The sequence below is a fragment of the Patagioenas fasciata genome, chromosome 6 (genome assembly GCF_037038585.1).
Source record: "Patagioenas fasciata isolate bPatFas1 chromosome 6, bPatFas1.hap1, whole genome shotgun sequence".
NCBI classification, from domain to species: Eukaryota; Metazoa; Chordata; class Aves; order Columbiformes; family Columbidae; genus Patagioenas; species Patagioenas fasciata.
The window spans coordinates 1,677,739-1,697,186 of NC_092525.1; the positions used below are offsets into that span (position 1 = coordinate 1,677,739).

Here is a 19,448-nt window from a genome sequence, read left to right on the forward strand (position 1 = left end):
TTCCTGTTTTCTGTTTCTTTCCCTGCGAAGTACAAACCACACCTGATCTCACAGATGTCCAGTGTAACCTGTAGTTGCTTTTGGTAAATATGAGCAGAACTTTACAGCACACGGTTTTCCCAGCAACATGAAGCAGAGAGCGTATTCAAAAAAAAAAAAAAACAAACCACAAACACAAAGACGACACACAGCCTTGTAAGTCGGGTGATTAATTCTATTCAGTACGCTTTTACTTAAGTTAGATTACAAGAAAACTAAATGGGGCTCGCCCAGTGCCCTGTGAGTAGTAAAAACCATCACCACACAGTCAGTCACTCAGCAGAGAGCTCGCAGCAGCTCCCCGGCTGCCGCAGTTATGGAACGAAGCGTCTGGCTCGCACACAGAGCCCCCCAGCCCCTGCTCCCACCGCTGACCAGGTGCGGGTGCCGTTCTGCTCCCTGGGGGCAGCTCAGGCCTTTCCCTCAAGTGCACCCGCCAGAGACATTTCCGGGTAAGGATGAGTTTTTTAATCCTTTCTATAAACAGAATTTCTTTGCATTTTAAAAACCTTGTACATCACTGACATTGACTCCTATGTCTCTTTTTACACATACGTATGTATTTAGGGAATATATTTGATTCATATACATCATCTATTTCCACTGTAATATATATCTACTTAGACATCTACACACTTGCGTATGCATTTACATGTATATATCTGCTTAAACTTATACAGAATATCTGTTTATGCTTATATATATCACCACTTATTATCTAGAATATCCATTTATACTTACGCACCTGTTTAGCCTTCTCTTTGGACACAAATATCTTTCTAGACTTGCAGATGTTGGCATATTGTTACAATCATATTATTACATTTATGTATATTTAGACAGAGCTATCGATTCACACTTGGCGTGTGGCACGATGAGCAGGGACACGTGGCCAGCTGCACGGCTCAAGCACGAGGGACACCCCGACCTGCCAGGGAAAAGTGCCACTGAGAGCCAGACAGAAACAAAGTACGTCAGAGCACGCTGTCAAATATTGGGGAAACACTCATAGCATCCAGTTGCCTCTCTTTTTCAGTTTTTAGAACAAATACCCATCTGCTTAAGTACACCTAATAAATTATATGCTGCACCTACTCAACAATTACTCTTAACTATGGAAGTCAACATGTAAATTAGACCATTTTATTTGCTTTAAGTTTCATTGATAGGAAAATCACTGAGATAGAAGACATGGGTTTACTTTAAAAAATAAATAAATATCCCCATTCCTGCAGTGCAGCATAAGGCTACGAAAAAGGAGCGTCAGACTCACGAACACTTTTGGCTGCACTGCAGCACACAGGGGAACACGTTTCTGTGACCGTGACAGCTCGACTGTCGCAACCGGGAACCCAAAGCCCAGCGGTGCCACCAACCTTTGCCAGGCCTGCTGTGCTGGGCTCTGCGGAAGGAAATGGACTTTGGTTGGTTGTTTCAAAGAAAATGAACAGTCCTGTTGTTGATGAGGCCACTGCCCACTACATCACCTGGGAAGATCCACTCGGAGGGCAGGTTCATAAAATGCAGCTTCTTGGAATGAGGAATGCTGCCGTTTTGGAAGATTTCTTACCAACTGAAGTCAGAACTACACACTGTAGGTTAAGAGAAAAAAGTCACTATTGAAACAATAACTCATCCAAACCACACATGGACTCACCGGCACCAGTTACGAGGCTGAAAGTGCTTCTTGGGAACACCTGGCAAACACGCAGAACAAAACCGATTTGCCCAGGTGCCTGTATCTCTGTCAGCTTTTTGAGTACTATTCTAAGATATTTTAAAAACCTATTGAGTGAAAAAGAACAAAGCATTTGTCATTGAATCAGGTTGTTTCTTCTGGACATCTGAACTCTTACAAACACCTCCTTTCCTCTTTTAGTACAAAATCATTTCCATAGTATCATTCAATAGTAAGCCCACAGAAACAGAAGATTATGCTTTCAGGAAGAGAAAATAACCAGAGGGAGGTGAGCTCTGCACAGGTGTACCGTGCTCCAGAACAGACCTTATTTTTAGTACTCCTGGTAAAATATTTCGTATTAAAAATATAGAAGGAGAGTCAGTGCATTCTTAATGTTAACTTTAAAGTCCACTCTACAAGTACCTCAGGAAAAGTGCAGACACGCGTCCTAGCCGTACCTTGTACGGGCAGACCGCTCTGGATTCCTTCTGTCTGTCTGGTACTTCTGTAGCAGAAGACGGGGCAACCGCGGTGAAACGGTGGCAGCAGACATCCAGCTGAAAGAGGAAAAGCCCTTCAGAACAAAGCTGGAGAGGAACCTGACACTTCCTTTTTTCTTGTGAAGGCTACAGTTGAGTGCAGAAAAAAGTATTTTGCACCATCTTCAGTACAGCTGTTGATACGGCCACTGGAGCGTTTGCGTTTCTTGGATAACCAGGCCATTTTTGACTCATTGGCAGTCTGAGTTCCCTAGAACACATTTTCCCAGATACACACAGAACACAGACACAGATATCACCCAAGTATAGCCAAGATTTCCTTCCTCGCCCTGGATGCTGTCATTGAAGAGCCCAGCAGCCCATCCGTCCTCGTGAACCGCCCCACTGGAAAAAAAAAAAAAATTATCTTTTCCAGGCTGTTTCTTCAAAGGGTAAAGATATTTTAAATTGCAGTTATCTTTTCCAACAAAGTGATTTTGTGATTCCTTTGAAAAGGAGGGTAAGCTTGCCAGAGAAAGATAGGGACAGGGAGCAAGACAAGGTGACACAGAGAGAGGGGCAAAAGGGCCAGGGAGCAGGGCAAAGGGAAGAAGAGGCCAAAATGAGAGACAAGGAGCAGGAGACAGAGACGGTGGGAAAAATCCTAGAATGGGCAGTGGCAGAGACAGACAAAGGAGAAGTGGGCGCCGGGCTGCGGGACAGAGACAGGAAGGAGGAAACGCAGTGACAGGGAGCAGGGCAGAGCGACAGAGAAACAAAAACAAAGAGGGAAGAGGACAGAGAAACCAGGAGTAAGACAAGAAGAAGGGCAGAGAAACAGGAACCGGGGTGGGTAGGGAGCAGGACCAAGAGATGGAGCGAGGATGGAGATGGAGGAAGAAACCTGGGATGGCCAACAGGACAGGGAAGAATATGACTGTGGGTAGGGAGCAGGACACAGGGATACAGCGAGAAACAATGGGACAGGGAGCAGCATTAAAGGTCAGAAAGAATAAGAGATGAACAGGAAGGAGGAATGGAACGCTGAGATGCTGAACAAGAAACGCCAGCAACAGTGAGCAAGACAAACGAATAGAGAGAGAAGGGCAAGGCAGGAAGAAGAGAGATAGGAAGGTGGGAGATAAGAGCTGCACGTACAGGTACTGAGAAGAAAAGAACAGCAGGGAACAGGCCAGAGAAACTGTGGGGAAAAAAAGAGACTGATGCAGATCAAGACAAAGATATGGAAAAGGGAAAAACAGCTATAGAAGATGGAGCAGGACACAAAAATAGAGAGAAAAGGAGAGGTATAGGGAAGCAAAATTTTAAAATAATAATAATAAACCAAAACCACCACCAAGGAGGGGCAGGGAGGCACCAGGACACACAAGCCGGGGACGAGGCCCCGAGGGCCAGGGACTCACAGCGGCTCTCGCTTTCGGTGGCTGCCAGGAGGCTTCTAACAGCTCAGACGCTCCCGTCTCCTTCTCTCCTCCCTTCCTCTCCGGTAACTCGGGGCGCTCGGCCGTCCTCAGCCTAGGAGAACACGGTGGGGTGTCAGGGCTCCTACGAGACGAGGCTTCGGGGACATGGAGCCTCGCTGGCTCGCTCGCCAGGCAGCCGTCCCGCTCCAGGATACGCGCACGGACCCTGCCGCGCACGTTGGCCCCCGGCCCGCCACACGCCGCGCAGAGGGAGCCTTCGCCACCCGGAGAGAGGGGCTCGCTCTCTCGCCCGCTGCAGGAAGCGGACATTGGGCCGACGGCCCCGCATTTCTTCCTCTTTACCTCTCCCCAACCTCTCTGGCTCCAGCAGCAGCAGCCCCCGTCCACGCACGGGACGTGCTCCCCTGTCCCTTCTCCCGCCACGCTGCCAGACGAGCCTCGCCAGCCCGAGGCGGGCGCAGCCAACGGCATCCCCCGGGCTGGGAGTGAACGGCCACATCCTCAGCGCGGCCTCTGGGAGAGGGAGAGAAGAAGCAGCGGCCGTTAGCACCGTAGCTCACCCCTGCCCCAGCCTGCTCCTTCCGCAGGGGCCACCGGAGAGGTGCCGAGGGCCGGCTTGCTGCCTTCACGACGGGTCTTGGGAGCGGCCCAGGAACACGGGACGGGTTCGCAGGAGCTGCCGGAGCTGGGGGCGGCTGCACGGGGCGAGCGGGGCCGCGGGAGGAGGCTTGGCGGGAGCTCTGGCGAGCTGGGGACGCACCCGGCGTCTGCCCCCGGCCGGCTGTCGCCTCCTGCTCCTCTCCCGCACGCTGGGGACGGAGGACGGCGCCGCGTCTCCCACCTGGGTGCTGCTCCCCAGGTTCCATTCCCCGCCTGGGCTGGGGGGTCTGCTGAGCATCGGGCGTTCACAGCTCCCCCTCAGAAACACAGAAATTCCAAATTAGAGTTCAGCCTCTGAAAAAAGTAGAGCAGGAGAAAGCAGAGGAATTAGTCAGAAGAAGGGACAGGAGAGCAGCTGAGCTAACGGAGGATTCGAGGGAAACGGGCCACCTCAAAACACAAGGCATCCTCAAAAAACCAGAGCAACTGCAGCAACGCCAGACAGCATTAAGACAAACTGACACCGTTTAGGACACGCTCAGCATAAAAGCAAACACATCCACCGGTGCAGGAAAGCATCTCGCCCCTTCCCCACAGCACCGCCACAGGACACAGCCCTGTGAGGCCACGGGATGGGCTTGTACTGAAACGGAGATATAAGCTTGACAGCAGAGTCAATTACACCGTTAAGCAGGCAATGTTTCTTTCATCTGCACTGGGGAGCTCTGGGGGTCGTCCTCTGTAAGTGCTCCCACGACTGGATACTCTTGCATTGCTTATAGTCACACAGCTGCTACATATTAATTACAATTGCTTTAAATTTTGAACATACTATATATCTAGCCTAAGAAATAATTGATGAAGTTACTTATAAATGTTTAGTTTCTCACTCACAACACATCTATTAGTTAAATATAAACTAAGCTCTCAGCTTCTAAACAATGTGTTATTAAATCTTCTGTCTCCCTCTTGTCGTGCAGAAGGATCTAAAACGTGAAAAACATCCCCTCATCGTGCCGGCGGTCAGAAAGCATTTACCTCACGTGAACCGGTTAATGAAGGGTACATCTTCTATAACTTCATCGCAGTATACATTAACTTGGTAGCTTCTCTTGAATTCCCCCCTTTTCAATATACTTGCAAACTCTTTGGCAGTATAAATCTACGAAATATTATCATCTCGCGTTGTGGTACAGCACAATTATTTGTTACCCACTAGCGGTACCAAACAGACCACTGTAGCGTAACGTAAGTAAAAACGACTAGCATCAAAATCAGAGTCCTAAGATCAATGCTGACAGAACTGCGAAGCCGCAGCTCCTGCCGGTTCTGACGTTGGTTTCTGGCACTTCTGACCGCTTCGGGTCAAACGGCGCCTCTTCCCCCGGCCGTGCGCTGCAGTACCCGAGTTTCGCCACAGGGCGGCAGCACTGAGACCGCCGCGGCAGCCCCGGGCGAGCGGTCGTGCCGCGTTTCGCGGGAACCCCGCAAAATAAACCCCAGAAAACAAACGCGACAAAACAAAAAAGCACACAGAGAGCCGCGGAACGAAAGCCGCACGTACAGGACACAGAACCCGCCGGGCCTCGCCCCGAGCTCCCGGCGAAGCGGCGCCCGACCCGCCACGCCACCGAGCCTGCAACCGCGCCTTCGCTCCCACCAGCTTCGCCAGCTCGGCCGTAAGGGCAGCGGGGAAACCGAACCGAACGCCTCCTCACCGCGCCGGCCCATCCCACTCCCCCCGTTCCAACGGCACGGTCACCCTCGCCGCGGACGCAGTCACCTGCCGCCTCTTTCGCCACTCCGTTCCCCTCGCACTCTCCCACCGTCCCGCGGCGGGAGGCTCCCGGCTGTCGCCTCCTTCCCCTCTGCCTTTCTGCCGCCTCCGGGGACCTCACGAAGGGCTGCCCTGAGCCGCCTACCTCCAGGTCCCCGGGCGCCGGTTGCAGCAACCGCTCCGCAACCGCCCCGACCCCCGTTCCCGTTAATTCCCGGTACCCACCCCGAGACACCACGGACCCGCTCGCCAGGACCCGCGCTGATTGGCTGCTTTCCACCCCCCCACACTGTCCTCCTATTGGATGCTCCGTCCGGTGCCCAGGAGCCAGCAACGCCCGCCCCTCCGGCAAAATGATAGCCTGCCTAGGCACGTCAATCACCATTTTCTCCGCCTATCAGCGCTCGCAGTTTGGGCATGCACAGTAGGGAGGCAGCAGCACCCGCCCCCTTCCGCAACACGATTGGCTGCCGAGAACCAGTCAATCACCATTCTCTCGGCCCATCAGTACTCGCAGTTTGCTCATGCGCAGTACGGAGCCTCCGACACCCGCCCCTCCGGCAATCTGAGTGGCGGACAGAATGGCAATTGACGTGCCTTGGCAGCCTATCAGCGATCCGCCCCCCCCCCCCAGCCTTCCCGCGCCATCTGATTGGCCCGCTCTGCACCCTCACCCGTCTGCTCTCCGCCCTGCCGGGACCCCCACGCCCTTTGCCCGCGCGGCTTCCAGCAGCCGCGTTTGAAAGGAAACAACAAACCGCGCTCCTTTGCTTTACGCTGACAAGGGGGGCGGGTGGTCACCTACCCTTAAATTCATTGTGAACAGAGAGAGCCCTAAGGAGCTCCGGCTGGCAGGTTTCTCTCCCCTGTGCCCGGGACCGAGGAGACGCCGCCGCCTCCTGCCGCCGCCTCGCCCATTCCCCTCGCAGCGGGGCCTCCCCGGGAGAGCCGGGGGCCTCGTTTTTTCCCGGCTGCTCGTCCGACCGCTGCCCCCCCCTTTCTGACGGGCACGACGCCGCCCGCAGTGGCAGAGTCCCCCTCTTACCCGCGGCACGGGCACCGGGCGCCGCTCCCCAGCTGCAGTTCCGGGCGGTGGCCACCAGACGGCAGCACCGAGCGCGGTCACGCAGCGCCCCCCGGGCCCCGCAGCGCGGGCGCTTTTTCTTGACCCGTGGGCAGCCTGAGCTCCCCGAACGCGCTTTCCCAGAGCCGCGCACATGGCAGACACACTGATAAAAGATAATAGCCCGACATTGCTAAAATGTGTTTTTTTCCTAAAGATGCCTTCTGTCCTAATAAAATACATTGCCTCTCCCTGTGCCCCGTGTCTTGTCTGCAGCAGTAACTCGGCTCGCCCGCAGCTGTGGCAGCTCTGCTGCTGCTACAGGGTCAGTTCCAGCCCTTACCCTCGGCTGAGCAGCAGCCGGGCAGGCGCTGCTGCTCTGGGCGCTGCGCATCCTTCAGGAACGGTTCTCAAACGATCCTGTGCAACGATGTCCAGAGCCAGGACCCCCGCGGCGGGGGACAGGAGCACACGGCCGGGCCCGTCCCGGCTCGGGGCTGTTTCCGCAGTCGCTGTGAGCTGATCCGTGAGCTGGAACCAACCTCCCCATGCCCCGGCCCGGCCCTTTGTCCCCGGCTTTCCCAGGGCAGCGCAGCGGGCTGGGTCACACCAACTGTTCTCTGCTGGCACCACCCAGCCGGGTCACCTGTGTCTGCGGTTGTGGGGACACCCCACGGGCTCCCTGGAAACGGACATCACAGCACTGAGAGGGGGCGTTCAGGAGCCTCTGCGCTTTTGGGTTGGTTTGTTTGGGGTTTTTTTCCTTTTGTTGTTTTGATCGTTAGCTTCTTGTTGTCGGTTGGTTTGTTTTTAAGCTGTTACTCTATATAGCTCATCCATGGTGCTTATAGAGCATGGGTAAATCTACCCTGCTTCCTCACAGGAGACAACCATCTCGCTTTACAACAGGTGATTGAATCTGCTATAGAAAAGTTCAACCACCTCCTGTACAGCAAAGGATAAAAGAAAGTATGGATTTTTGTTGCATCTAATCCCCAATGCAAGTACCCATTAACAATACATTAGCAGTGGGTTCCTTCAAATATTCACAGTGAAGGTAGTTCCTGGCACGATTGTATTAGCGTTCTTACTATTTTACGGGAGAAACACAGGGCACAGCTGATTTTGCCCACGTGCAGCGCAGTGATCACACGGGTGCGGTGAACCGGGTGGAAGGCCCTAGAAAAGGAAAATCAGCCTCCGGGTGCAGGGCCAAAACAGAAATCCTTTTCAAACTGTGCCATTTTAAAAAGCTACCAGGGGTATAAAGCAGAAAAAAGAGCAGTGAATGTGTATAATGACACAATTCGATGGTTCTCCAGTTCCATGATGTGCTCTTTTACTAACAGTGTCTGCTGGAGTGGATACCCTGGACACCAACAAGCGGGTCCTGGTGCTGTGCCCATGGTGATTCATCCACTGTGGCCGTGGGTGTCAGGCCCTGATACAATAGACACAAAACCTTGGGAGGGAGGTGATCACAGTAGAACGCTTAAAGATAATGAGCTAGCAGACTTGATTTAATCTTTATTTAAAAATACACATGGCTGCTGTCTTTTCTACAGTTTAGGTAGGACGGGCTCCAATATCTCTATGAATTACAATACATGACAAAAATTAAAGGGGGAAAGCTCTATTTTTACAATGGTAAATACAGTCTAAATCAATTTGGGAAACAGGTAAAGGGGTGTAGCAAATGAGGCACAGACGATCCTGTTTTATCTCAGAAGGCTTTGGCGTATTTACAGCTTTAGGCACAGCGTGTCCAATCCCGTATAAAATGCACTGTCCATACCAATTCAGCCTGTCCCCCGAAATAAGGACATCAGGATGCCACCCTGCATTCACCAAGGGACAATCCTGATCTAATGTTCTCTGTGTATTCTACACCAATATCTGTTCGTCAACAAACCTTTTACTGGTTTCAATTTCTTTCCCTGATTGTCCTTTTTCAAATACAATGCGTATGTAACATTTTGTATTGTGTAATATGCATTATATAATAGACAATATATGATTTAAAACATATATCTTACTATATATTACATGTAGTGCATTGCTATACTACACATCTCAAGGTATACCCACCCAGACCTGTGCAGCATATTAATATTCTTTACAGTGGCCACCATTAATTACAATATTCAATCAGATTCCCCCTGGTAGCTTTCCCCAGGGAGTCAAACGATCCTTTTCCAATGTCACAAAATACAGCCGGGGGGGACTTCTTTCGAATCCCTCCTGTCCCTTGTCCACTACCTATTTCACAATCACAATAACAAACAATTGGTTAACCGTAAGTATTGGACTATAAAATCACCCAAGACACAAGTAACAACAAATCACTAAAGACACAAACAATTATACAATTGCTAAGGCACAAACAGCAAAATCACTAAAGGTACCTTTATCAAATTACTGTTCCCTCGTTTTTCTCTTTTATTTATTGTTTTCTCATTTTCCTCTTTAGTTTTTTTATTTCTTTTTAATTTACCCAATTTACCAAAACGCGCAGACCCAACGCGCTGGTGTCGCCCACGTCTCGCGCAGGCAGCCTGCAAACAAACCAGACTATGAAAGTGCCTTATCTCATTGATGGGGTTTTACCCACGTCCCGAGCTGGCCCGAGGATCCGTGATCCCTTCCGGGAATTCCCCGGTGCCGGCACAAGGTCCCAGAGATCCTGGGGTCCACGGGAGGTCAGGCAGATTATCCCATCCTCGTCGCCAGAAAACGATACCGAAAAGTCGGCAAACAGACTCTCTAACACTGTTTTGAAAGTGTTAAAAAGCAGGCACTTTTATTACGGCGCGCTGGGCACTCGGGGGATCGCTCCTCTAATCCAGCGTGTGTTCCGCTTTCCTCTGGTTTTACATATCCTGGAACTCCTGAAACAGCAAAACACGCCAACCACTGTTTACAGACGTCCCGTGCTCTTTCACCAGTGCGTGCAGCCGCAACGAGAAATATGGAATGAGCGTCTACAGAAACACATACGTATTTACCCACTTCAAAACAACGCGTTACATCAGCTGGCCGTACTTGTCAGTAATCCCTCCTGGATTAACACCCTCTTTGGATGGCACGGGTGCCGACTGTTGGCAATCAGGGCAGGACATAAGAACGCTCCTGGCCTGATCCGTTGTAATTTGAAATTGTCGTTTTAACGACTTTGCATTCTGGTGAAAGAGTTTATGTGATAATTTAGCTTGCTCCAAGGCTTTAGGCACAGTAAGCGGCACAGCTCGTGCATCGGCCCTCCTATTGCCTTCCGCAAGAGGTCCTGGAAGGGCAGCGCGAGAGCGGATGTGCGCTGCATAAAAACCATGACGTCTATGATTTATTAGGAACCATAGCATTCTCAATTCAGCCATCAAAAGAGGATTATCCTCTTCCTTCAGAAAAGAAGCTTCCAGGCGGTTAAGTATGCCAGCTGCATAATATGAGTCTGTTACAACATTCAAAGGCTCATTACAGAACACTCAAAAGCGATCCTAACAGCTGTCAGCTCAAGAACTTGTTTGACCCTTGGTCTCCTTTTTCTACCTTGTGTTTGGAACACTGGGTATCTGAGTTTAGCCACATAATTACAACTTTACGTGAGCGACCAAAGGCATCAGTAAATACAGTCTTGTCACTTACTGGTCGTTGCTGACAGCAGCATTTGCCCTACAACGGTAAATTACCAATTTCAGCCCACAGTTTATGTTGGGGGTAATAAACTGATATGTTCCCTGCATATGTTGCCAATGCAATCTGGAAATTCACATCTTCAGTTAATTACCATTGCAAATTCTCCTTTGTTGTAGGAATAAATATACATTCAAAGTCTGTCCCATACATAGCATACAAACATTCTCTGCCTTTAATTATTGGGTTTGCATACATTTCTTTTATTATCCAAACTGTTTTCATTGGTGTGTGAGCTAGAAAAACCCATTCCAACTCTTAAAGAATCACTTAATGACTTGTCCCATTGAAACGGTACTGCAAACGGTTGGACGGTATTGGCTATGAGTGCCAGCCAAACTGGCAGCTGCAAATTGCGTCCCCATCCCTATTTTTGTTCAACAGCATCAAATACTTTCTATATGGCCTGCTGAGCTTTGTCATCCAATACCTGAGTAGACAATAAATTCAGGTCTCCTTTCAAAAGTGTAAAAAGTAGACACAGTTCCTCTGTGGCAATGCCCAAAATAGGTCGGAGCCAATTTATGGCTCCTAGCAATTTTGTAAGTCATTTAAGGTCATGATATTATGGAATTTAAGAGGTACTGGCTAAGGAATGATTTCTTGTTCTGTTATTTGCCACCCCAAATATTTCCATGGAGCAGTTTTCTGAATTTTTTCTTGTGCAATTTGTAATCTAGCCTTTTGTATAGCGTTACATAGGACTTGCATTACTTGTTGTAGTTCCTGCTCTTATAACATGACAAGCAAGATATCATCCATATAACGACAGATACAAGCTGAGGGGTACAGCTTCCTCACAGGTTGTACAGCTGCTGCAACTACTGTCTTGCAAATGGTTGGACTATTTCTCATCCCTTGTGGTGATACCACCCAATGCTATCTCTTCATAGGCTCCTCTTGATTAAGTGAAGGAACACAAAATGCAAATCTGGGGGCATCCTCAGGATGTAGCAAGGTGGCACAGGTGTCCATGCCATAATTTTGATTTCACCTTGATAATCAGAGTCAATTACTCCAGGTAAAACAAACAAACCCAATTTGGTAGTAGATGATCAACCTATTAACAAAGCATGCACACTAGGCACTAAAGGCCCCCACACTCCTCTGGGAATAAGCAATACCACAGCAGTAATTAATTATCATCACTGACGGGCTGGCAGCCAAGTCCAGCCCTGCACTTCCAGCTGTTCCAGGGAAGAGATCTCGGGTCATGAGTTTAGACTTGAATTTATTTGATGGGGGTGGGGGAAGTCCTGTCCCCCACCTCCTGGGAAGGGTTAATTGGCTCCCCCTTTACATTAATCCTTGAATGATGTTCACTCACACAGTGCTTGCCCTTTCCCCATTTTGGACGATCTCTAGGAGGTACAGCCTTCGAAGTCTGGCGTGCATACTTTGTGTAATCTTTCTTTACACGACCCAGTGTCCCACAACAAAAACAATTCGATTTCAGTTCTGTTCCCAATACTTGTAACTGTGCTGCTAAAGCAGCAGCTAGAGAGCTGGTATAATGTTCAGTTGACTTATGTTTTGACACACTCTCATATCTGCTATAGTACACCTTTCCCTATTCCCCAAATCCTGCAACACACGCTGACAATCAGCATTAGCATTCTCAAAAGCCAATTATTTTAGTAACAACTCATGCGCTGTGTCATTATCAATTTGACTCTCCAAAGCAGTTTGCAAGCGGTCTAAAAACAGCGCATAAGGTTCCTGTGATCCTTGCAAGATTTTTGAAAAGGACGTATTGGCATCTCTCCCAACCTCCAGTAACTTCCGAACCACTTTCATTGCTAGTTTTGCTATTACACCACATATATATCTCTCTGGGTTACGCAACTTGATTATCTGGCAAAGCGTGGGCACATTCCCCAGCTAAAGGACTGCAATCAATCCATCTCATCCGATATGCATTATCAACGGTCTCTATAGTACAGTTCTCCCAAAAATCAGATAACTACTAGTCAATATACTGTATGGTTAAGATCATTTTCAACAAAGAACGCCAGTCATGTGGAGTAAGTTCGTAAGAGGAGCTTAATGCTTCAAAAATGTATAACAAATGATAAAGTAACCCCATTTTCTTTAGCTAATGTTGGTAATTCCTTTACAACATCATATGGTACCTGCTGAAAGCCTGAAGATTGCTGTTCACAACAGATCACTGGCCATGCCGTAACCACTTTTGAGTCTCCTGTTTTCAAAGCCTCTTCTCTACATTTATCCCACATGGTTTAATTAGTGTGCACTTTCGGTTGCAAAGTAACATCCGGGGGGAATAAATCAGGCTCTTACTCTGGGTCCGTCGGGCCAGGATCAAGGGGCTTGTCAGGCGACTCCCACAAACCATCATTTGCCAAAAGTGTTCACTGTAGTGTACATGCAGGGGCTTTGTTATCAGCCAATCCTTTATCCACTACTACATCTGTGGTCAGTGCATTTTTGCCTGATCTATCTACAGGATCCCCCTCCTTCCCTGGCAAGGGAGGAGCAGAAGGTTCACAATTAGTTGCAACCCGCGCAACTACTTCCTTCTGAGTCGCTATTAAAGTAGACATAATTTTTGCCCAAGTAGATAAATATTCACAAGCAGCTTTATCTCCAGTTGCTGCCTGTTCATATAATTCTCATTCAACTTTCTGCCATGCCTCCAACTAAAATGTACCAGTTGTAGGAAAGTCCAGCACATGATCAGCAAGCCTTTCTTATAAAGTCATTAATCGGACTACTGGTACATTGTGATTTTGCTTTCTTAATAAAAGCTGAAGGACATCTAGGGTTTGTTTGGTTCAAGGGATAACTTCCCTCCTATGGTTCCAAATTGCTCATCTTTTCTTGCTGATGGGCGCACGCTGTGGTTTCTGTTTCCTGGCTCTGTTTCCTTGTCCTTGTTCAATTGGGCTTTGCCACCAGAACGGCTGCTGCCTTTACAGCCGCACTCAAAGTCCCTGTTCGGGTGCCATTTGCAGCGAATGTGGCACCGACTCTCTTTTAAGGTGAGACAAGAGACATTTGTTACAAACTCAGGTTTGCATTTATACTCGCTATGATGCTTGCTCAAGCATTTGCTGATATGGTAAGTTCGTCATAACATAAGCGATATATTGGTACTGCCATAAAAGCATCGTTGTCTATACCACAAGCTACCCCCGTCATCCCCCTTGATGTATCATTCCTGTACCAATCCCTCTGTCCTCGATGTATCACGTAGCATACAGTACTTGCTTCTTGTGTTATTCCAATAATGATTGTTCTCACGCTGTCAACTCTCACAGTTTCTCATAGGCCCAATGTCAGAATACTGCCACAATCACCTTTCTCCTTCCTTGAGCTCTCCTGACCTGCGGTTCCACCACCGTTGTCTTCTTTCTTGATCCCTCTTGACTCACAGGTGCCCTCCAATCCTCTTTCTCGATCACTCTTCCTCACAGGTTTGCCTCCTTCCTTGCTTTTCCTTTGCACGCTGCTCCACCTGAAGAGAAACACACAGAGGACTGAGCTACATCAGCCCCAGGGCACTACAGTCAGGCAGGGGCTGAATCTGGGGGCTGACACCTCCCCACACCCCACAGCGTGCCCGCCTTGCCTTGGCCCCGGCCCCTCACACAGCCCTTCCCCTCAGCTCTGCCCCTCCGCTGCAGCACAGCTTCCGCACATGCCCTGCTCAGGCTGGACCCCAATTTCATGGGTTAGAGATATCATAGCTCAGTACAAATCCCCACAGTCCTCACCTGCTGTCTGGTGCTTGCGGAGGGTCACACTCTCTGTGCCCCAGGGCACTAGCCCTACACAGCCAAGCTCGGCAGCGGGACTGTCTGGAGCTGCCGGCTGCTTCTCCAGCTTTAGGGTCACCCGCAGAAGCCCGCTCTCCTCAGCTCTGCACACCCATCCAGTTGCGCCGCCCAGGCAAAGTCAGCTTCACCCTCTGCCCTACACCTCACCTGCAAACAACCAACTCTTCAACTGACAACTGTCCAAAACCCACCGACAAACTCTCCAAATCTCAGCCTTTCGCTTTCAACTGCTGCCTCTAGTGCATCTCACAGACAAGCCTTCAAAATCCCCTCATCCTGCAATAACACTCCAGCACTGATCACCTGCGGGAACAACTACCACAATACCATGCAAACACCAACCAGTTCTGGCACGGAAATATCACTTTCTCCTCAAGATTCCACCCTACACCAACTGCTGACAAACACACGCTGTCCTCACCAAAGCCAAACGCTGCAACAACCAGCGACAACTCAAATTTGCGTGTGTGGCGCAAAATCGCAGGTGTGAGCTAACGCAGAGCTGGGCTTGAAAGCTGCAGAGTGTGCACCCTGTGGTATAACGTGGCGAGCTACTGCCATTCTGCCTTCTCCCTGGGAGAAGCGCGTGAGCAGAGGCTGCTTCAAGGCACGATGGGAACGGTTTGGTTCTCCGGGTCTCTCAGGGCGAGAGCGATAAATGTGATCTGTGGCGTGGCGCAGGAACTTCCCGTACACTTGCTCCTCCATTCGGTCTCGGGTGCTGCAAGAGAGGGAGCAAGAGATTCAGGGCAAGATTGACAACCTCGGCGTCCCCGTCCCGGCCACGGGTCACCCAAACCTGCAGACATCCCGGGAGGCCCCCTAAGATTTACACTCCCCTATGCCCCACCCTTGAAACCTAGACATCGCCAGAACCATAGAGCAAGTATTTCTTGAGGAGGCACCCAAAGGGTCCGTGTTCTCTTTCAGGCAGATGCTAGCGCAAGATTGCAAATCATCTCACAGCTACCAGGAAGGTAAAAAATAACGTCTTGAAATGGGAAAGGAACAGGTATTGTTTCTCTTCATCACCTCCCTCATTGCCACGTTATCAAGGTCTCCCGCAATGTTCCACAGGAAACTTGAAGCTTGGAATTCCTGGTATTCTGAACCTGGGCAAGAAAGGAAGAAAAGCATGAGACTGATCATAAAGAGGGTGGCTGCTCGTAACATGGAAAGAGCAGTAACAAGGTAAAAAGATATCACTTTTCCCTAGAGAGCTCTCAAAGCTGCCTGTTAAGGACAAGAAAAACAAACTTGTGACGGACCATTACTTAAAATCCAAGGCCCAGGAAGCGATCTAATGCACATTGAAACGCGGGCCACGAGACAGTGGAAGTGCCACGAGCTGAGACTGAAGGGACAGAGGATGAATTTGCAAAGAAGTTTAGGTTTCGATGTCAAAACGGAAAATTCTACGTCATTAAAATATAATGCAAAAGTCAGTGTAAAATCAAGTAAGGCAACGACTCCAAATGAACTCCCAGGCGCTTCAGTCACTCAGGAGATCAAAAATGCGGATCATTTCTCACCTGCCCACCTCCCAAACCCCAGCCTATGTCCCCTGCTTCCAGCTTACCTGAGCCCAGATTAAAGGAGGATTTCAGAGGCCATGCCAAGTTCTGCTGCTCCTCGTTCGGGTTGCCAGTCTTCCTCCTCGCTCTGGAATTGCAGGTCAACCGCCTTCCTGTTCTTCTTTGATTGACGCTGAGCTGCCGCGTTACCCGCTGCCGTCTGAGCGGATCTCGGGGAGCCTCTGGAACCGCCAGAGCGCTCCCCCCACCAACATTCTCTTGCCTTGTTTTCGGGGTTCCTCTTCACCAGCTGAGGCGCCCTCCCACCCCCCGCCGCCCTCTTACCTTTTTCTAGAGGTCTCTTGAGCCACCAGCAAGCTCCCCCGCACCTTCCCTCAGCGATCTTGGCCCGCCAGAGGCCTGCCCCTCGTCAGCCTCCTCCCCTTTTCCTGGGTGCTGCTTGAACCACTGGTGGGCTCCCCTCCACCATCCTCTCGTCCTTTGTAGGGGAGTCTCGTGACTCACCAGAGCGCTCTCCGCCGTTGCCTTGCTGGGGTTATTGACACCGCTTGACTTGCCAGAGCGCTCCCCCTCGCAGTTCTCTTGTTGGATTTCTTGGGACCTTTTGAACCATTGGAACAACGGGAATGCTCCCCCCCACTGTGGCCTTGCCTTTCTTCAGTGCGATCTTGACGTGCTGGAGCACTTCCCCGCACCGTCCTCTTGCCTTTTACTGGGGAGTCTCTTGAATATCCACAGCACTCCCCCCTGCCATCCTTTACCAGATTTTTTGACACTTCTTGACATCTCGGAGTGCTCTCACTCACCCTTGTCTTGCCTATTTTCAGGGCGCTCCTGTCCCGCTGGATGCTCCTCCCTGCTGTCCTATTGCCAGATTGAGAATTCTCGACCTGTCCCAGCGCTACCCCACCGTCCTTCTGCCTTCTACATGGGAAGTCACTTGAAGAACTGGAGCACTCTCCCCTGCTGTCCTCTTGCCTTTCTTCACTGAGATTTTGGCCTGCCAGAGCACTCCTCCCTGTTGTCCTCTTACTGGATTTCTTGGGACCTCTTGACCCACTGGGTTTCTCCTCCTGCTGTCCTCTTGCCTTTCTTTAGTACAATCTCAGCCTGCTGGAGCGCTCCCCCTCGCCGTCCTCCTGCTGGATTTCTTGGAACCTCTTGACCCCTTAGGGCGTTCCCCCTGCCACCCTCTTGTGGTTTTTGGGGGAGTCTTGTGATCAACCAGGCCGTTTCCCCCCACCATCCTCTTCCCCTTTTCCTGGGTGCTTCTTGATCCACCAGAGTGCTCTCAAAGCTGCCTGTTACCATCCTCTAACCATTCTCTTGCCTTTTTTGGTGGAGTCTTGTGACTCACCGGAGCGTTCTCCACCATTGTCTTGCTGGATTTGTTGACATCGCTTGACCTGCCGGAGCGCTCCCCCTCACAGTTCTCTTCCTGGATATCTTGGGACATTTTGAACCACTGGGGGGCTCCCACCCGCCATCCTCTTACCGCATTTATTGAGACGTCCTGATCTGCCAGAGCGTTCCCCCTCGCCGTCCTTTTGCTGGATTTCTTGGGATGCCTTAAACAACTGTGGGGCTCCCACCCACCATCCTCTAACCGCATTTATCGACATTTCCTGATCTGCTGGAGCGCTCCCCCTTGCCGTCCTCTTGCTGGATTTCTTGGACCACTTGGGGGGCTCCCACCCGCCATCCTCTTACCGCATTTATTGAGACTTCCTGATCTGCTGGATTGCTCTCCCCCTGGCCTTCCTCTTGCACTTTTTTGGGGGAGTCTTCTTCACACATCCGAGCGCTCTCCCTCACCCTTGTCTTGCCTCTAGTCAGGGCGCTCTTCTCCCGCTGGAACGCTCCTCCCCGCCATCCTATTGCCAGACTGAGAATTCTTGACCTGCCGCAGTCCTGCCCCGCCATGCTCCTGCCTTCTGCCTGGGAAGTCACTTGAAGAACTGGAGCGCTCTCCCCCGCTGTCCTCTTGCCTTTCCTCAGTGGGATTTTGGCCTGCTAAAGAGCTCCTCCCTGTCGTCCCCCTGCTGGATTTCTTGGGACTTCTTGACCCATTAGGGCGTTCCCCCTGCCACCCTCTTGTGGTTTTTGGGGGAGTCTTGTGACCAACCAGGCCGTTCCCCCCACCATCCTCTTCCCCTTTTCCTGGGTGCTTCTTGATCCACCAGAGTGCTCCCCTGCACCATTCTTTTGCCTTTTTTGGGAGAGTCTTGTGACTCGCCGGAGAGTTCTCCACCATTGTCTTGCTGGATTTCTTGACATCGCTTGACCTGCCGGAGCGCTCCCCCTCGCAGTTCTCTTGCTGGATTTCTTGGGACGTCTTAAACAACTGAGGGGCTCACACCCACCATCCTCTAACTGCATTTATCCAGATTTCCTGATCTGCCGGAGCGCTCGCCCCTGCTGTCCTCTTGCTGGGTTTCTTGGGACCTCTTGACCCACACGAGCTCTCCTCCCCACCGTCTTCTTGCCGGACTTATTGAGACTTCTTGACCCGCCAGAGTGTTCCCCCTCATCATCCTCCTGCCTTTTTCTGGGGATTCTCTTCAACAACTGAAGAGCTCCCCCGCACTGTCCTCTTCCCTTTTTTCTGGGTGATTCGTGAATCACCGGTGAGCTTCTCCTTACCACCCTCTTGGGCTTTTTTCAGAGCAACCTTGACCCATCAGAGCACCCCCTCACCGTCCTCTTGCCAGATGTACTGAGGGTTCTTCATCTGCCACAGCGCTCCCCCACGCCGTCCTCTTGCTGGATTTCCTGGAACCTTGTGAACCACTGAGGGGCTCCCACCCACCATCCTTTTACCGCATTTATTGAGACGTCCTGATCTGCCAGAGCGCTCCCCCTTGCCGTCCTCTTGCTGGATTTCTTGGGATCTCTTGGACCACTGAGGGGGCTCCCACCCGCGATCCTCTTACCGCATTTATCGAGACTTCCTGATCTGCTGGAGCGCTCCCCCTCGCCGTCCTCTTGTTGGATTTCTTGGGTCCTCTTGACCCATTAGGGCGTTCCCCCTGCCACCCTCTTGTGTTTTCTGGGGGAGTCTTGTGACCAACCAGAGTGCTCCCCCCCACCATCTTCTTCCCCTTTTCCTGGGTGCTTCTTGATCCACCAGAGTGCTCCCCTGCACCATTCTCTTGCCTTTTTTGGGGGGAATCTTGTGATTCACCGGAGCGTTTTCCACCATTGTCTTGCTGGATTTCTTGACACCGCTTGACCTGTTGGAGCGCTCTCCCTCACAGTTCTCTTGCTGGATATCTTGGGACCTCTTGAACCACTGGGGAGCTCCCACCTGCCACCTTCTTACCACATTTATTGAGACTT

General features: G+C 50.7%; 1 protein-coding gene across 7 annotated transcripts; it reads right to left on the reverse strand.

The window, feature by feature from the left end:
• Positions 1–306: 306 nt before the first annotated feature.
• Positions 307–6,251, reverse strand: LOC139828247 (uncharacterized). 7 transcript variants are annotated; one of them, XR_011739632.1, is made up of 5 exons: positions 3,624–4,177; positions 2,179–2,277; positions 1,527–1,631; positions 1,416–1,441; positions 307–967 (listed from the first exon to the last, which is right to left on the reverse strand). XR_011739632.1 is itself a non-coding variant. In XM_071809863.1 (4 exons), the coding sequence occupies exons 1-3, from the start codon at positions 4,113–4,115 to the stop codon at positions 1,554–1,556; spliced, it is 669 nt and encodes a 222-aa protein (XP_071665964.1). In that variant the 5' UTR covers positions 4,116–4,177; the 3' UTR covers positions 987–1,441; positions 1,527–1,553. The 7 variants fall into 7 exon arrangements, 1 of the variants encoding a protein (XP_071665964.1); XR_011739630.1 differs by having other exon boundaries at positions 1,313–1,441; XR_011739635.1 differs by lacking the exon at positions 307–967 and adding exons at positions 4,205–4,598; positions 6,028–6,251 and having other exon boundaries at positions 987–1,441; positions 1,527–2,604; positions 3,624–3,735.
• Positions 6,252–19,448: the final 13,197 nt, after the last annotated feature.

Excerpts from the sequence above, each read along its gene's own strand:
- LOC139828247 (XM_071809863.1), bottom strand. The coding sequence starts at position 4,115 with ATGCCGTTGGCTGCGCCCGCCTCGGGCTGGCGAGGCTCGTCTGGCAGC. Across the intron at positions 2,278-3,623 it reads CACCGAAAGCGAGAGCCGCT|CTGGATGTCTGCTGCCACCG; the intron begins GTGAGTCCCTGG and ends TTCCTCTTTCAG. Across the intron at positions 1,632-2,178 it reads GAGCGGTCTGCCCGTACAAG|TGTGTAGTTCTGACTTCAGT; the intron begins GTACGGCTAGGA and ends CTTAACCTACAG.